This window comes from Pundamilia nyererei, unplaced genomic scaffold (assembly GCF_000239375.1).
Source record: "Pundamilia nyererei isolate P.nyererei 1_Seehausen unplaced genomic scaffold, PunNye1.0 scaffold00093, whole genome shotgun sequence".
Lineage (NCBI taxonomy): Eukaryota > Metazoa > Chordata > Actinopteri > Cichliformes > Cichlidae > Pundamilia > Pundamilia nyererei.
Genome location: NW_005187494.1, coordinates 177,932 through 195,795, shown reverse-complemented (window position 1 = coordinate 195,795; position 17,864 = coordinate 177,932). Strand labels below are relative to the sequence as shown.

The 17,864-nt window shown below is 41.4% G+C and overlaps 1 protein-coding gene across 1 annotated transcript in view; it reads right to left on the bottom strand.

Annotated features, from left to right (window-relative positions):
• Positions 1-15,682: 15,682 nt before the first annotated feature.
• The window catches only part of c19h1orf216 (chromosome 19 C1orf216 homolog), a 3,009-nt gene continuing 827 nt past the window's right edge, over positions 15,683-17,864 (bottom strand). Inside the window, exon 2 of the mRNA XM_005739679.1 lies at positions 15,683-17,216. Coding sequence (XP_005739736.1) covers positions 16,145-17,216 — 1,072 coding nt within the window. The 3' untranslated portion in view covers positions 15,683-16,144. The remainder of the gene's footprint in view (positions 17,217-17,864) is intronic.

The window sequence follows — 17,864 nt, the reverse complement described above, 5'->3', positions numbered from 1 at the left end:
CAAAATGACACATTTGTTGCTGACAGACACACTCGTTTGAATAGAGGACACAAAAGATCACCAAGTTGATTCATCTGGTATTAAACCGATCTAAGTCCATATATTTACATTTAACAGCTGACCAATGGGAGATTTTGAATAGATGAGTATCCTCATCCACATTTTCAAAAGTGAAGTACACCCCTAACCGGGCGCCAGCCTATCACAGAGAGACAGACAAGACAAGTTAGAATCACCAGTCTTAGGATTACAGAGAGAATATGCAATCTTCACACAGCCAAGTAAGTCAAAAAAGTCAAACCAGGATATATCTGCTGTGAGGCAACTCTGTTAACCACTGTTCTACCCACTACCCCAACACATCAGCCAACTGCTGCATACAGATCCAACATGTAAGACTTTCAGGTTAAAACATTAATGATATTGTCCAAAATGTGAAATATAAATTTCCGAGATATCTGTTGCTATGCTGCAGTGATAGCTACTGATTTTAGATGCTAAAAAATTGGCACATACCCATGCTCTCATTTAGTACCACTCTGTACCCCAAAATAGCAAGAAAACCCATCAACAGTTCTTTTAGTTAAATATCGGAGGAGAAAAAAGTAGTATTGTCAAGGCAGTCAGGAAAGGAACCCACAAAGAGAAGCTGAAGTTTTTAATATGAGGGTTGCCAAGTTAGGGTTTGTTTTTAGGTTATATGTAAGTTAGTGCATTGGTTAGCGTTGTCGCCTCACAGGTTCACAAGTTCAGGTTCTGGCTGGCTCGGGCCTTTCTGTGTTGAGTTTGCATGTTCTTCCTGTGCATGGGTGGGGTCTCACCAGGTACTCTGGCTTCCTTCCACAGTGCAAATACATTCGTGTCAGGTTAATTGGTGAATCTAGAAGGATATCAATAGATATTGCTTCCAGTTTATTTAGTAAAGCAGATATGAATGCATAGGTAAATGCGGCTCCTCCCTTGGACATCAGACGACAGTGAAGACTGGAGACCTGGTTGTTTGCAGGAGACTGAGATTGTGTGGCTTCTACAGAAGATCAAGCAGGTGAGTTGGTGGATGACTTATATTGTGTAGTTGTGTTAGACACATACAGCAGGCCAAATATGTAATTTAAGGACTGTCGGAAAACACAAAAGTATTCTGTATAATGTTATAATCCAAACAGTATCTTATTTTTTAAAATTCCAAATGGAGTCTGATGGGAAACTTACCATTCAAAGAGTCTTAGTATTCATGTGGATGTTATTTGTTATTTTAACATGTCTCTCTGTCTCCCCCATGTCCACTTCTACATGATGGCAATTGAAATGTTTTGGTGTTTAGGTATTAGAATTAACTTAGCACCGAAACCTGGATTACTGATAGATGCTGAACACTAACAGTTGGGATTGAAAGTTCTTTATTTCATTAGATTTCAATGTGAACCACAATTTAGCCACAATTTTGGAGTCATTTTTTGCCCTTGTTGTGCTCACTGAGTTTAGAAAACCATTAATAAAAGACAAATTTGGCTTTTTCAGTTAAATTCACACCATGGTCTGTGCTTTTCTGGTTATTTTGTTGTTAATTTGAGTCTTCTATTTCTCAATTGTTCTTATGCTTTAGTTTTTGAATTGCTTGGTTAGTTTAGTTCTCTTTAGTTCTAGATATTTAATCCCTCGTGCTTTAATTTATTAGGCTCTTTTAGCATCTTGATGTCAAGTATTCAACTGTGCCATGTAATTTCTCCATTTAGTTAGTTGCTGTTTTATTTTGTTAGTAATCTGTCTCTGTAGCTTTGCTGTGTGCTTTTCTTCTTTTGTTATCATCTTAAATAGTTCCAACTGTGTGCCTGTTTCCCACTTGTGTGTGTGTGTGTACCCTATAAATTTATGCTATCTCTTGCTGCTTCTTGATTCACCTGTATAGCCTTAATAAAGATTTGTTTGTATTTGTATTTTATGTAAAACCTGCAAGTTATGACAGTTGAAAGTTTTGCAGAAAGGCGTGTTTGTGTTCTTCTTGGTGGTGGAATTTGCAAAATGTGAAACCATCACCATCACTTGCATCACATGAGTTGTTTTATTTATTTGATTTCAAATGAGATTCTTTACCTTTTCAAGCTCTTTTTTTGCCCACTCAGGAAGTTATTTATTATAATACTGTGGGGTGCTTTAATGCCCACTGCTGTTAATGAAGACAGAATTGCCACATCTTTAGCAATATATAATATTTGCTGTATTCTGTAAGACTTTCAGCTTTATTGCTCAGAATCGCGATGAATAAACCCCGAAGATCTTTATTTAAATTTAAAGATGTGATCCACACTCTTGCACAGATACCAACCTTGGAGAGAGAAAAAAAAAACACAACCCTGCCTCCGAATAAGCTCTGAAGTTCAGTGTTTACCTCCGCTTAGAGCACATACACTTGCTGATAGTATTTGAGAGTGTGTATGAGGAAGAGGTGCGGAGATATAACGAGTGTGTGTTTGGATGTGTTGCAGCGAGTGAGTAAATCCACAATTTGCTCACGCATTTTAGGGTGTGCAAAGCGCGCTCTGTTTTCTTCCTCAGGTGCCATTTCATGTTCGTACCCTTCATTTGGTGTTTCAGTGCAGACATTTTTTATTTATTTATTTTTTGCACAACACATGGCTTGTGCCTTTTTGTATATTTTTAACAAGATATTCATGTCTACTTGTCATTAGGAGTGAAAGTTACAAACAGAGTGAGGCGAGGTGTGGGGGGTGTTTTTCCGCCGTCACTGCCAGAAACACTTATTGATTTGCAATTCTGCTGCTGCTTCTTCTTCTTGCAGTTGAGTCTGCTCATGCTGACTTTCAGGAGGTTTTATACTAAAATTCATATTTTTCTTTTTGTTTTTTTTCTCCACCCAGCCCAAATCTCTTCCCCTGCTTTTCCCTCTCTCTTCCCCCCCCCCCTTACATTTCACTCACGGCAGTTGTCGCTGGTTCAGCTTGACTGCTTCGTTAGGGCTCATCATTTGCATTCAGATTAATTATCTAATTACCGACAAATGTCCGGCGGCCACCCCACACTCCGGCTCGTCAGCTCTCAGCCTGTAATTATTTTAATCATTTACTTTCATCTGGAGCTTTCCTGCCATACTCCTGTGTTTAGAGGCCATTCTTAATTACCCTGCCAAGACACTCTTTTCATGAGAGGGAGGGGAGGAGGGGTTGGTTTGAGGGAAAGAGAGCAATTGGGTGAGGGAAAGTGTGTGTGTGTGTGTGTGTGAGAGAGAGCGAGAGACCGATGGGGACATGATCCAGAGGCTTTGACAGCACAGAGGAAGCTCAATGCTCTGCTAGATGCTCTCTTTCTCTCTCTCTTTCTCTATCCCCCCCCACCTCCTCCCATACCCCCATCCAACTTCCTCATCTCTACTCTCACCCACCCACCCCTCACCCCCGCCTCTACGCCCCGCTTTCCCCCCCGTTATACTTCCTCCCTTTTTCCCTTTATCGCAAGCACACACAGGAATCGCCCGTGGGCTTCAGTGCTCTGACTGCTAATACACTGACACACACAGATATACACATACACACAACACACACACACACAACACACAGAAACAGGCAGACGAGAGAGTCATGCGCCCTGTTTGTGGCACTCATCAGGATGCACACATCTTTCCACTATCTGCCTGGAAAATCTATACTCCTCTTAGCTCGTCTGTGTGCCTGTCTGCCTCCCACCACCACCACCCATCCATCCATCCATCCATCCATCCATCCATCCATCCATCCATCCATCCATCCATCAGACCCGCATGGCTGTACGCTCCACATGTCTGTCTGTCTTTCTCTCACCATCTCTTCTTCCTCTTCCTCCATGTTTGGACAGGCTAAAATCAGGCCTGCTGCTCCCTGTCCTCCACTCAGGACGATGGGTCATCTCACCCCACCACCCCACCCCACCCCCCGCCTTCCCATCCTCCCCGTGACCGCTTCATAATGATGCTCTCACTCATCCCTTAAGCCACTCACCCCCTCTCCCTGACTGCTCTTGTTAAGAAAAGCAAGAGTGAGGGAGAAATGAGAGGGAGAGAGAGAAAGAGAGATACAAGCTCTGTAATTGGGCTCTTGAATTTTTAAGTCACTGGGGATGAAAGTTTAATGAAAAGATGATTATCTACCAGTTTATCACACCACTGTTTCATATTTCATTTTCATATTCTCATTCTGAGCCGCCATTGTCCGCTCTGGCAGCTGTGGTAAAGGAGCTGTGATCCAGTGCGTGCGGAGGAGAAGAGGAGGAACAGATGCGAAGAAGCGAAATGTTAAGGTCACGATGCACAGGGGGCACTTTAAGGAGATGCAGAGGAGATGTTTTGTCACTCACGGCTCAAAGTGTTCATTATTCCACCTTTTTTTGGGTGGGGTAGGGTGGTGGTGGGGGGTATTAAAGCTGATTTGTCACATTGATCATCGTTTATGTCTCCTAAGAGAAATGCTTCTCTCATTCATTATTCCATGAATCACTGTCTGTTTGGCAGATGTTGGTGCAGAGTTGTGCTTGTTGGATAATCTGAGACCATAAGTGAAAGATAAATGTAACATAAGTATGATACAGAAGAGACACTTTAAGGCAAAACAAACGGCAAATGTTGACACTAAAATTAGGGATTTTTTTTTTAGTTTTATGGGTTGTCATCTTATTGATTATTATTTATTTCTGAGATATGCCCTCAGTTAAACTACTCTGCCTTTAAGAGAAGTTTTTTCCTGATTGGCTGCTCCTCACAAACAGAAGGTTTGAACAGGTGGAGCCGCTGTGCCTGAGTTATATCTGCATTACTGCAGTGATATCTATATTAGGGATATCTGCTTTCACATCGTTCTGACACCAAACAGAGTCAGGAGCCGAAAGGATGTCTGAGCCTGAGCTTTTGGTTCAGGTAGATTACTTCAGCATACACTGACCTGATTATTTGATACTAATTTGAAAAATTCTCATGCACACTCATACGCCCAGCATTTTTTTTTTCATATTGCCATTTTGCTAGACTCAAAATTAAACAACACAAGTAAAAAAAAAATCCAAGTATAATCATCAGTAATTTTATTTTTTTATTTTTTTTATTTTAAAAGCCATACACAGCAAGGTCAAATTATCCATCCATCCATTCTCTATCACTTATCCAATTCAGGGTCAAATTATCAAATTAAATACAATGAATTACGTAACATTTTCTTGAGCTCTTTGTGTACAGAAATATGGAGAAATCAAATTTCTTGGCTGAGACATTAGTCACTAGATGAAATCAGTGCAAATACTTTGAAGCATCACATGCTGACTAAATTTATGGCTTTTAGGCTTTTCTTTTATTTATATACGACCTCCATATGCACCCTCAAGACAGTTCAATAAAAAAGCACAAGGACACTCTTTCCTTTATTTAATCGAGTGGGATAAATAGGGAGCTGTTTGTTATTCATTCTCATTATTCATAATGGTGAGGACATTAATCCCTTTTTGCTGGAAGATGGTGTGAAAAAGCATTGAGCTTTGTGCTGCTCTGACATGAAGCACTTTTGCCAAACCCCAGTGGAATAACAGGGACTGCAGAGTTTTGAAGGGGATTATGTTGAGGACCCACACGTAGCCTCAGGCCACAGTTTGGAAAGAGGACACAGTTTGGACTGAAGAGATTAGAGACTAAGGTAGGGTGCAAAGAGGGCCATTTCCAGGCAAAGATGCAGCCTGTGTGGGTCAACATGGCGGACGACTATCCTCTGTGATAAATGCATTTTCCTAATTTTGCATAGGCTTTTCCTGCGAATGCATGAAAGTAAAGATAAGAGGTGATGCTTCCACGTGACAAATGAATGCTCTCTGAGTTCAGGGGACATGCAATTTGCATCTTTTATTTTATTTTGGTAAATTCTGGCAAAGTTGCAGAGATAAATTTATGAGCTGCATTATTAAAGAGCCTCAGTTCTGTCTACAGGCCACCATATGTTGAAGATTGCACTTCAAAAAAAAAAGAAGCCTAAAATCCAATAACCTGTATGAAAGAAGCCTCTGGGGACTACAGTGTGTTAACCCTGCTTTACCAGTTACATCGCACTCGCTTAGCCTTCTAAAGCGCCCTCAAAAAATGTGGGATCAGTATCATTCTTCCTCCTTATCAGTTTAATCCACAATTTCACGCTGCAGGGGCGGAGACGACCCGCGCCGGTTGTCGCTTTTGTGGCCGTGGTGTCACCGTTTAGTCCGATCTCTGCGGCTCGGAGGTGGGAGGGAAACCTGGGAGACCAGCTCCATCTCTAGGCTGGGGTGGGTGGGTGGAGAGGAGAGAAAAAGAGCAAGTTAAATGGAAGTGACAATCTGCAAACATTCCTGCTGGCAGCTGCGCAGCACTCCCCATAGTTCACCACCCTCTGCTCGGTCACCGGGCCCCCACGACCCCCCTGTGCCTGGCACACGCACCTGCCTCTCCCAGCCGGGCTTTCACCGACAGCCAGATAATCTATGGGCGGATCCCGGCCGGGGCTCCTCTCAATGCGCTCTTGAGAAAACCCCTTATGCGTGAAAAAGCCCCCTTTCTCCATCTTTTGTTCAACACAGTTTTATGGGACAACATTGGGCATTATGAGGTTTGGGGGATTTTTCACGGGACTCTATAGAAGGGTATAATCCTTTCAGGCACGGGACGAATAAAAAAGTTTTAACCTGCTGTTTTCATATTTATTAGCTGGTTATAGCAAACGAGGCAGCTGAACCATCAACACACGCACACACCCCTCTTCACACACAAGCTTCAAGTCCTGGAATCAGAGCCTGACAAGATGTTTGAAGAGGTTGAGAGAGACCCTCTTAAAGGACCTGATGGCTTTAACTAAATCAGAAAAGAGAGTCAAGTGGGAGAGCGACACTCAGGTCAGGAAGGCCTTAAATGATCTGAAGTTTTTTGCGCCTTTCAACAGGTTGTTACAACACATCAGTAGATGTTTACTGTTTGCTAATATGTAGTGCAGAGGATTTAGATCATGCTTTATTTGTATATTTAAACTTAACTCGTCAATCCATCCAGCTATAGTACTGTGCAAAAGTCTTAAGCCACCCCTCATTTCTATGTGTTTTGCTTTTACAGAGGCAGGCATTCTTATAATGTTTTTAAGTGGTCTTGAGCAAAAGTTTTTAAGGTTTTCTTAGACATTGGCTGCTTTATCACTTATTTTCAGTCCAGTCCTTGTACGTCACCATTTTCAGAGGAATGTGTAGCTGTGATTCATTCAAGTGTAAAAAGGAACCCAGTGTTGTGTCTACACAGCCTTTAAAAACTACCTACAGCAGGTAAACAGTATCTGAAAGTCATGTCTTTAAGAAATAGGGAAAAAAAGGGTGGCTGTCAAGAGGAAGGGAAACAGGAAGGGAAAGAGGGAGAAAAGCTGGGGTATGCGAAATTACACAAGAACTGAACTGAAAATCAGTGGTAACAGGTCTCTCGGTGTGATAAATCCAATTTGGAACATTTTGGTTTCAATCGTTAGAGAAAGATACAGCCATCTGTAAAACACGGTGGACGATCTATCATGGTTTGAGGCTATGTTTCAGTCAGTGGTGTTGGGGATCTGTTGGAACTGATGGAATTGTAAAAGCAAAAGTGTATTATCAGATTTCCAGCATGAAATGCCATCTGGGAAGTCTCTGATTGACATCAGCTTCATTTTCCAGCATGAAAGAGATGCCAAACACACTGCGATTGCAGTAAAGCATATCTGGTTGGAAAAACACACAGTGGAACACTATCAGTCATGGATTGGCCTCCCCAGTGCCCGGACTTTGACAGTGTTGAAGCAGTGAATAAAGAATATTCTTCTTTAGAATATTTTTTGTCCTTTGTATTCACTGTTATCACTGTGTATTCAATATATTTTATATTTTATAGAACAGATGAATGGTAACCACTTTGAATCACCTCTGTGAATTTTTATGATTCCTATGTTTTTTCTCTCCTGTTTCTGAGTTATTATGATTGCATTCTAGTTTTCATTGTTTAGTCTCCTGGTTTAGTATTTCCACTGTTTCCTAGTTTAGTTAGTCATGTTTCTAGATCTCATTTCTCTGTTTAATTTTGTTCCCTTTCGTGTCCAGTTTGTTTAATTCTCCTCTCTGTGTGTCCTCCCCAGCGTCCCCTGTATGTAGTCAGTCATGTCTGTTTACTGATGTCAAGTTTGTGTCGCTGTCTGTCTCAGTGTTGAGACTTCCTGCTTTTGAGAGCCGCTAATGTGCATTATGTTTAGTTGTGTATCCCTTGCCTCAGTTAGATTCAGTTCTGCTGTGTGTTTCTCCCTAGGTGTCTCCACTCCGCCCTCATCTCCTTGTGTATGTAAACCTTCAGTTTACTTACGTTCTTTGTTGTGTCCTCCATCATCGCCGAGGCAAAGTCTGAATGGACAGTTTTCCTTTGAATCTTGTTGAAAGTCACATCCTAAAATTTTGGATCAAATCCACAATTTTGATTGGCCGTGGCAGCCATTCATGTGATGATCCCACTCACCTGCTTACCGGAACACCAAGCCATAATTAACATCCTCGTTGTCACCTTCTCACAAATTCACTGGCTTCTTACAAACACAGCGCTTGCACACTGACTTCTGCAAAGCAGCATGATCTCTGTGACAGTATTGCTCATTTGCACATTGCAGAATAGTTCAGGACAAGAACAACATTAAGAGCAAAGCAAAAGGGAGGAAAAAACGTATATGAGCAATAAATCAGAAATGAGCACAAAGGTTTGCAGTGTGAACTTAGCCAGGAACATTTAGATGTAGTAAATCTATTGTTAATGAGACTGTAAATTATTTAAATTTAATAATTGGGCTCTGCAGGAATGAGTAAAGTAATGATAACTGATAGTTAAACACACTGAGACATTTAATTAAACTTCTGCTGTAATTCATACAGAGAGTTTCTCCACACTCATTAAATTATACTTAACACATTTTAGGGTATTTGATAATTTACGCATAGGTGTGGGTCTCTTGAGAGTAATATTGCTTTGAAAGTACCCATATGAACGAATTAACAGAAAAGGTTGGGACAACATAAACATTCAGAAAAGAGATGAAGGGATTATAAAAGGGACAAACATAAAACAAGTATTTTTATGTCTTAAATAAGCTGGACTCAGGAGTGTATCTTTTTTCTTTATATCAATATCAAGGTGGCAATAAGGTCCATAATGGAGACCCAAGTGTTGACAAAAAGAAGAAGACACTTTATTTAATACAGAGAAACAGCAAAAACAGAAGACTAACTAAAGTTACCTACCAGAACAAAAACACACAAAGAGGGATAACAAGGCACAGGTGAATTCAATCAAGGCAACAGTGAGGACAGAGGAAAAGACAAAAACAGGAAGTATCTATCTATCTATCTATCTATCTATCTATCTATCTATCTATCTATCTATCTATCTATCTATCTATCTATCTATCTATCTATCTATCTATCTATCTATTATGTTTGTGTGTTGTTTCTCTTCTCATGACGGGTCTTTCTATCCAGTTCATCATACACAGGCCTCAGGCCGCAGCCTCCCCTCCACCCTTCCTCACCCACCATCCCTCCCTCTTCCTCTGCCTCCCTCTATCCCCTCCACCGCCACCCCCTTTCTGTCAAAGCTGATTGTTTCCACGCCAGCAGAGTGCTGCGGGCGAACACACTGTCACACTACATCAGGCAGAGGGAAGAAGGGGAGAGAGAGTATGATAGGGTATATATGTATTTCTGTGTTCAAAAAAAGCCCGACGCAACAGCTAAAGCCGTGGCTGCAGCAGGGACTCCCGAACTTTTGCATGTCAAGGGCATCTGGATACAAGACTGCAGATCCTGTCCTGAGGAATCTTAATCTGTGGGGAATTTTAGTGTCGGGACAGAGAGATATGAGTCTCTGTAGCTAACGTACACAGGGAGGTAAATGTGACAGCAGGAAAGGATTTACAGCTTTACACAGACATGAATGAACAAAACATCAGGGGGCTGCTGTCAGTAGAGTCCAGAAATAAAGTGAATCCAGGCAAAAGACACAGTGTTTTACTTGTTTTTATCAGTGTCTTGTTGATATTTGACAAGCTCTTATATTGACAGAGATTTTGTAACCATCAGATAATAAATCACAAGGACTGTTTAACTAATACAGCACACTAACGTCACTGGCTCTAAATTGAGATAGTTTGGATCAGTGTTATAATGTAACTGTATTCAAGAGCACTGGTATTTGTTTAATTTTATATAACTTTTTATTTAACCGAATGGACAAACAAAACAAGCTCAGGTTCCCTTTAAACATGATACAATTTAATATTTGCTTGTGTAAAAATTACATTTCGATTTATAAAATGCAACAATAGTAAATTCCTAAGAGATGGTAAACAAGTGGTTTTCAAACTGTGGGGCGCAGATCCACTGCAGGCCTGATGAGGACAACAAGGGGGACAAATGCTGTTGTGTTGACTTTTATTTCCTTAAAAAAAAAATCTTGGATCCACAGTTTGTTTGTTTTTATTATTTAAAGAAAGAAAAAATGGTATGTTTTAGGATATGAACCTTCTAGACAACAACCAGTTAAAAAAGTATAACATATAAGAGATTATTTAAATAAATAATAATAAAAAAAGAGTAAACCCATATCATATTCTTGAGTAAACAACCAAGAGTGGCACAGATGATAGCACCAAAACAGCCTATTGATCTAAAATGGGATTAATAACCCAGGCAGTGCTTCAATTAATAGCTCTCCACTTGGTTAGTACATGTTGGTTTAATTCATCATTTCACTTTTGACATCCTTTTTTTTTTGGACTGACTTTTTATTCAAGATCAGATATGATGAGTTTGACCTTTTGTTGGGTACATCCATGCAGTTTTACTTTAAAGCGCGTGGCAGATTTATGAAGAGGGGCCGAAACAAATACGTGTTAACGAACAACAACAAGCAGAGATGAGTAAGTTCCAAAAAATATCTGCACGAGAGCATCAGTTTGGATAAGTGACGGAACAACAGTGTTCAAATAATGACACAAAATCCTGGGTCAAACTCTGGTGTTACATTGTTTCTGTGTGTCGAGTGAGTTTGGCTCAGATCCTGTAACTTTATTCAGCTCGAGATTCCAAAATGTTTAAAATAAAGCTGAAACACAAAAAACACACAGTAGAAGATTGTGCTACACGTAGGATTTTGATGAAGAAGAAGTCACAAATGTTTTTATTTTTGGTATTGCATTTCCTGTGTGGCTCTCCACATTTGAGCCCATGACCTCCTGAGCAAACACTTTAAATTCAGCACTGGCTACAAAATAATTTTAGTGCTTTTTCTTTTCTTTCTTTTTAAGTAAACTTAAACCCAAACTGTAGAAAGGTTAGAAAGAGAGCTTTTAATCTTAATTATTTATTTATTTTGTTGTTGTTCCACAAAAAAGAATAAAAAATGGGGGTTGTTTGAAAATATGTCCCAATAGAACCCCTCCTTTGCGGATCCCTGGTGGTCCCCCATTAAGTGCACCACTGCTGCACACACTGCTGGATGAGCCATCCATGTGCACGCTGCTGACCTCTGGTGTCAGAACACAGGAACAAAAGGAGGTGACGGTCTGAACCGAGTGGGTGTGTGATGGAGTATCCCCCCCTAGTGGATGCTGGAGCCTCCTTGTTCCTGCTCAGGCAATCTAAAGTCAGTCCATTCAGGTCTCCTTTAATAACATCCCACCAGGGTGATCAGGTGTCCCACTTCTTGTGGGACTGCACAGCATTTTTAGCCCTTGTCTCACATTGTAACTGGCTCAAGATGAAAAAAACTGAACACATATTTAAATACTTTTCTCTCCCCCCTTCCTTTCTGTTCACAATCCCCCTCTGTGAGACAAGTGGAACACATATACGAAACACTTTGTGTTCCTCATGAATGGTCAGCACGATACGAGGACAGCTGGGTTATTATCTCCACTCTTTGAATTGCTAGTTAACATCAAGGTCCGGAGACTCGTGATCTCAATACAAAAAATCTCCCTCCTTAGAGTCTTGAGGCTGTTCTTTGCAGGGGGTCGTGCCGTGGGTTTGCTACCAGTCTAAACAAATAAAATGGACAACAGTAATGGTGGATATTAAAGCAGGCCTGTGAAACCTTGCCCTCGTGACCTGCCATGGTCCCCTGTGGTGAATTCTGTCTTGTACTACATGTACTGTTTCCCCATCTTCTGCTGTTCCATTTCTTCCTTCTAATTACTTCTGGATTTAATAGAATGATGCACAGTTTCCATCTCTCCCTCACACCACACAGTAGCATGTACACTTAGTTTGGGGTTTAAGTATTAATATTGTCCCCTGTGTCCCCTCCTTAAAAGAAAAATGAAGTTAACACCTTCAAGAAAGATCGTTAGTGAAACCCAAAGATGTTTAGCTGAACCTGAAAAAACAGTCTTAACAATTATTAGGATAGAAACGATGAGCACACAAGCATATAAAGACACACAGACAACAATAAAACATGTCGAACATTTAGCCCACATAGATTGTTTGTAAAGTTGCACATTTATTAGTAATGTGTCTCACATTATCCCTACATTTAGTCTGTAGTGTTCCGGTTATCCTAATACTGGCTGATGACTCATCATCACACATCTTTTATCTGCTGTACTTCATTAAAATAATCTTCCCTCAAAGCTGAAGTTAATCACATTAGAGAGCATCTTTAAACTGACCTTCAAAAATTATCCCCCCCCCCCAGTATATGTAGCTCTATTTTCTTTCATCGTCTGGTAGGGAGGATGTTTTCCTCCGTCCCTGCGCCATCTTGATGATTAGATACTATTTTTAACAGGTTCTAACGCGTTTTGTGCTGAGAAGTTGGCTAATCTAATACATTTGTGAATGGTTACATGCGGCTCTGTTTCCTGTAAATGATTCATCACAAAAAAAATATGCAGGTGTGAAGAATCTCGCTGTGGAAGCTATAAAGACTTTGAGTGCCCGTTGCTCGAAGGGAAAAAACGTCACAAGGTAGTGTAGCAAACCTGGCAACCTTGGATATGTTTTCTGCAAAGCATCGATTAAAAAAAAAATACACAAGTATCAACAAATACATCAGTTAATTCCAGGTTTGCAACCACTGATCGATGGCATAACATGCACAGCTACCAAAATCTACACGAGAAAGAATATATCACCAAAGGGCATGAAAATCAGGCCGCAAAATTGATATTTTAAATATATATTTTAACAATCGATAGATTTTCTTTTAGTGCACATTCGTCTTTAAATGTAAGCGTAAAAAAGCTCATTTAAAAAAAATCAGTTTTCACAGTCAGTATTTTATAGGTAACCACATGTCTGCTATTAGAATACATGATGATACCATCAAAATACAATTTAGAAGAAAACAGTATAATTCTTTTAACAACACTCGCGATTAAGCGTCTTAAACTTCAAGGAGAAGTGTTACAACCCTCTCTCTGTGGGTTAAATATATCGCAAAGCAAAGACCCTGAAACCTTCCATCAGACATTAAAACATTTGGATTTGGGTGCTCTGGTTGTTTGAAAAAAAAGTGAAGTGTGTTACAAAACAGAAAAATGCAGATGAGCCTCTTGGCGCTCCCACTCGCCTTGGGGATGTGCCACAAGGCCCAGCTGTGCGCACCTCTCTGCTCCCCGGGAAGCTTTGCTCTGAAAAAAAGTCATCTAACGCCATACCTGTCATTCCAGGGTTTCGTTTTTGTTGTAGGTTTTTTTTTATTTTATTTACTTATTTATTTTTTATTTTTAGTAACCGACTGATTTACCGAGTTTGCAGAAGATGTGCGCAATGCGCCCGCAGCAGGGCCCCGACGGTCACGCCGAAGAACGTATTTAGTCTAAGGAATGTAAGTTAAAAAATAATAATAATAACCCTGCATACTTTACATAGTGTTTTTCATGAAAGTCGGATATAAATAGTCGTTATCCTGGAAATATTGCATGATGCCACTATTTACAGCGGTGGAAACTCGAAAATAAAGCCCTCATTGTCTCTAATAAACAATTTACTGAGTTTTCCAGGTCCCTTCGTGGCCTTTATTCTCCTCCAGCCGTGGACACTCTAATGGTCTCATTGGAGATCTCATTGAACACTTTGACCTCTGAACTTCTGGAAAAATACTGAATGAGAACATGCGAGTCTATTTGTTACAAACTTTTTTAGCAGTTTTTTTTTACTCTAATTTTCAGCAGTTTAACAATAAAAACAAGTCATAGATAGATTTTAACACTAACTATTAAAAACAGTTTACAAATCTTTATTGGTTAACTTACTGTTAAAATGACGTCATTAAATAATGTTTGTATTAATCCTTAACGTCTTTGAGTTGTTATTGAAACGTTATATAGGCCGACAAGATAAACCTGTCTCGAGCTAATCACTGCTTACAACGCATTAATAAAAGCATAATAAGTCATTTATTAACCATTAATAAAGTCACTAGTTACATTTAATCTACACAAAGCCTCCTTCTTTTTTAAATGGAGGAAACAGTTAATAAGCTTAGCACCAGCGGATATTTTGATACTGAACCACACATTTAAAATATTGTCATATGCTCTAAAGATACTGGAACCCTCCTTTATCCCGAGGTAAAACTGATCAGCCGTGTTTTTTCCCTTCGCGCCCCTGCAGCTTCATTTATCTTCGTGAGCTTTGTCTCACTTCATTTATAACCTCTAACTACCTTGAAATCAAGTCTCCGCGGTTTACAAAATCCCCATCAAAGGCACGTTTGTTCCCAGATGTCCCTTTTTTGAGGATGTTTTCTGTATCACGTTGTATACAAGTCACTGCTCTGCTGTAAACATGTTATCCGCTCAGATTTGTCGCCTCGCAAACACAACGAACAGCGGATCAATATGGAAATGGACTCAGACTTTCTGCGCGGTGCCTGCGCGTCCAAGAAAAGCGATAAGCTAGGAAAAAAATAAATAAACTGGAATTGGTTTGGAGGCATAGCTGGGGATTATCCCAAACTTGCCCCGGGGTTTGGCTCCTGCGCGCAACCGGACCGGCGTCTATCCGGCCTCGGTGAACAGACGCCGGATAGGACCCGCAGCGGCCCGGGGCGCAGACTGAAGCTCCCCGAGGGCTTCCAGCGACTCCCATCGACTCGCCCAGGACGGAGATTACAGGGTGGCAGCGTGGCTGGTATCTTTCTGAACACACACACACACACACACACACACACACACACACACACACACACACACACACTTAGAAAGAGGTGAGATGATCTCGGAGAGCCTGCGGCGGAAGCCCAGCCCGTAAAGATTGAGGCTTGAGCCCTCACACGGCTATCACACTGCCTGCAGAACACACGCTCCCAGCCCCGTGTGATGAGCAGATACAAAACAACTTTGTTCAGCTGACAAAGAGGCAATTGTGAGCTCAAAGGGCATTGGCCGAAGGCTTCAAGTACAGCAAGTACAGCTACAGAAGATAAAAACTGGCCTTCTTTAGTCATATCTGTTCTGAGGGAACTTTGATAAACCAGCTTCTTAAAATGTTCCTCAGGAATCAAAAGAAACCTCTGTGCTCTTGAAGTGGAGTTATCAGCCTTAGTCTTTCTCTCAGATGTGTCTATTAGAAATGAGCTCAATCTAGATCAAGCTGTTTAAAAGTTAAATTAAAAAAACATCCACACAAAACATTAGATAGAAGGATACTTTATTCTTTTAATCGATCATAATTATATACAGCATCTCCTGGTAGAAATCATCTCTAACACATGGATGTTTTCCAACACTTTTAGGGATTTTTTTTTTACGCAGAGGTCAAGACAGGTAACAACAGCATGTAGGACATTTCTGATATAAACATCATATTATAACAACACTCAAGAGTTCATATAGTCATTGCTTTAATGAGAATGTATCCTAAGTCATGTGACATTTTGGTTTTTGTGTAGAAGCTGAAGTTAACGCCAGTCTTCAGCAGCCCAAAGATGAGTTTGATACAGTAATTGATGCTCTGTATGGGAAAACGGGGAAGATGAGCAACAATAAGCAACATAAAGCTTAAAAATGTCTGATGGGATGATGGGAGATTTTTTTTCCTTTTTCCAGGGGAAATTTATGAGCAAAAGTGCAGTTTTATAAACACTTGTTTCCTCTCACGATTGGCTGACAGCAGCAGCGGGAGCAGTGTTGGCTATGGCAGCGGCGGCGCCCATTCGCAGCAACTCCTTCCTGTGAGTGAGGATGACATCAAAGCTGGACTGAAGGCGGTTCTGCTGTTCCTGGACGCGGCCCTGAAGGGTGCGGACCCAGCGAATCAGCGCCAGGCGGCGATACATGGTCAGCTGCACCTGGTGCTTCTCCATTTCCTGAGCCTTGAAGCGCTCACGGTCCCGCAGCGTCCATACGGTGTCCATCAGCTCTGGCATCTCGCTGTCTGAGTCGGAGGACTGATCGTCATCATCGTCTTGATCTTCCGCTCTTTCCTCCAGATTTCCCAGGTTGCTTCCTGGGAGGGACTTGCGGCTAAAGCTTCTTTGTCTCGTGGCTGGGTCTCTGTTTCCTGCTGGGCCGCTTTCCGGATGACTCGATTTTGGTTCCCCGACACCGATGCGGTCCAGGCCTCCCATGAGCATCCCTTCTCCCCCGCTTTCCATGTTGAGGGAAGACATGCTGCCGCCAGACCGGTAGCTGTACTCAGACTCGGAGTCACTGTCTCCCCATTCGTCGTCCAGCAGTGCATCATAATCCTCTTCCTGTCTTCCTCTGAACTCTGTGCTGCCCTTCCTCCTCTGCTGCTCCCTCTTCTCTCTCTGCTTCTCATCATCCTGGTTCATCATCATCCTTCCCTCCTCTTCCTCCATCCTCCTCTCCTCCGCTCCATCAGGGGGCACTCTACCATAACCATCGTCCCCACCTTCGATTTCAGGCAGAGGCTCAAGGCGGCTCCAGCAGGACATGCGGGAGCGCGGCGACAGAACCCCTGAGTTTGGGGGGTCACGCCCAAGTGGGCCCAAGTTTCGGGGCCGCACCTGGTTTCGGTTCTCATCTCCTCCTCCTTCTACATTGCCTGTGTAGTCTTCATCATCTTTCCCTGGCAGGAAGTTGAAGTTGCCATCTTTGTCGCACTTCCTGTTTTGGAACGAGGAACTACTGTTGGAGCCTCCATAGGCTGAGTTCAGAGGCTGGTCCTGATGATGAAGCATCACTGGCCTCGACTGATTCTCACTGAAATGACAAAGAACATAACATCAAAGTACTGGTAGTGCCATTCTTTACTTCAAATAACCTCTACACACAGCACCGCTGGACATTTGCCCACCGTGTACATCACTTTGAATGTTTCTCAACTTCCTGGAGCCAAAAATTTAGATAGAAGATGAAAATCTACTTGACATGACTTACTTGAGATCCATAGTTAAGTTTCTAGTGCTTATAGCTTCAGTCTATAACATTTAAGGTTTTTGGCTTCCTTTGCAGAAAAACATCTTAGTGTGTTAAAGAAACAGAACATCAATCAGAAGTTGCATTGAGAAATGTGAAATATGCTCTAACAAAAGAAAGTCAAGCCAAATCACAGTGAAACAATAAATAAAATCTGTGTAGCAGGCCTGCACAGTGTGTAGCTGCTTAAACCTGTCATCACATGGCAGCAGAACAAAGCAACAAAGAAAAGTTCTTCATGGGCGAAAGGAGGAGGATTAAAAAAGATCAAAACAGCTAAAATGCAGTCATGAGCTAAAGCAACAAAAACAAAAACAGGAAAATTCAATGCCTAGCCCACTGGGGCCAAACACACACACACACACACACACACACACACACACACACACACACACACACACACACACACACACACACACACACACACACACA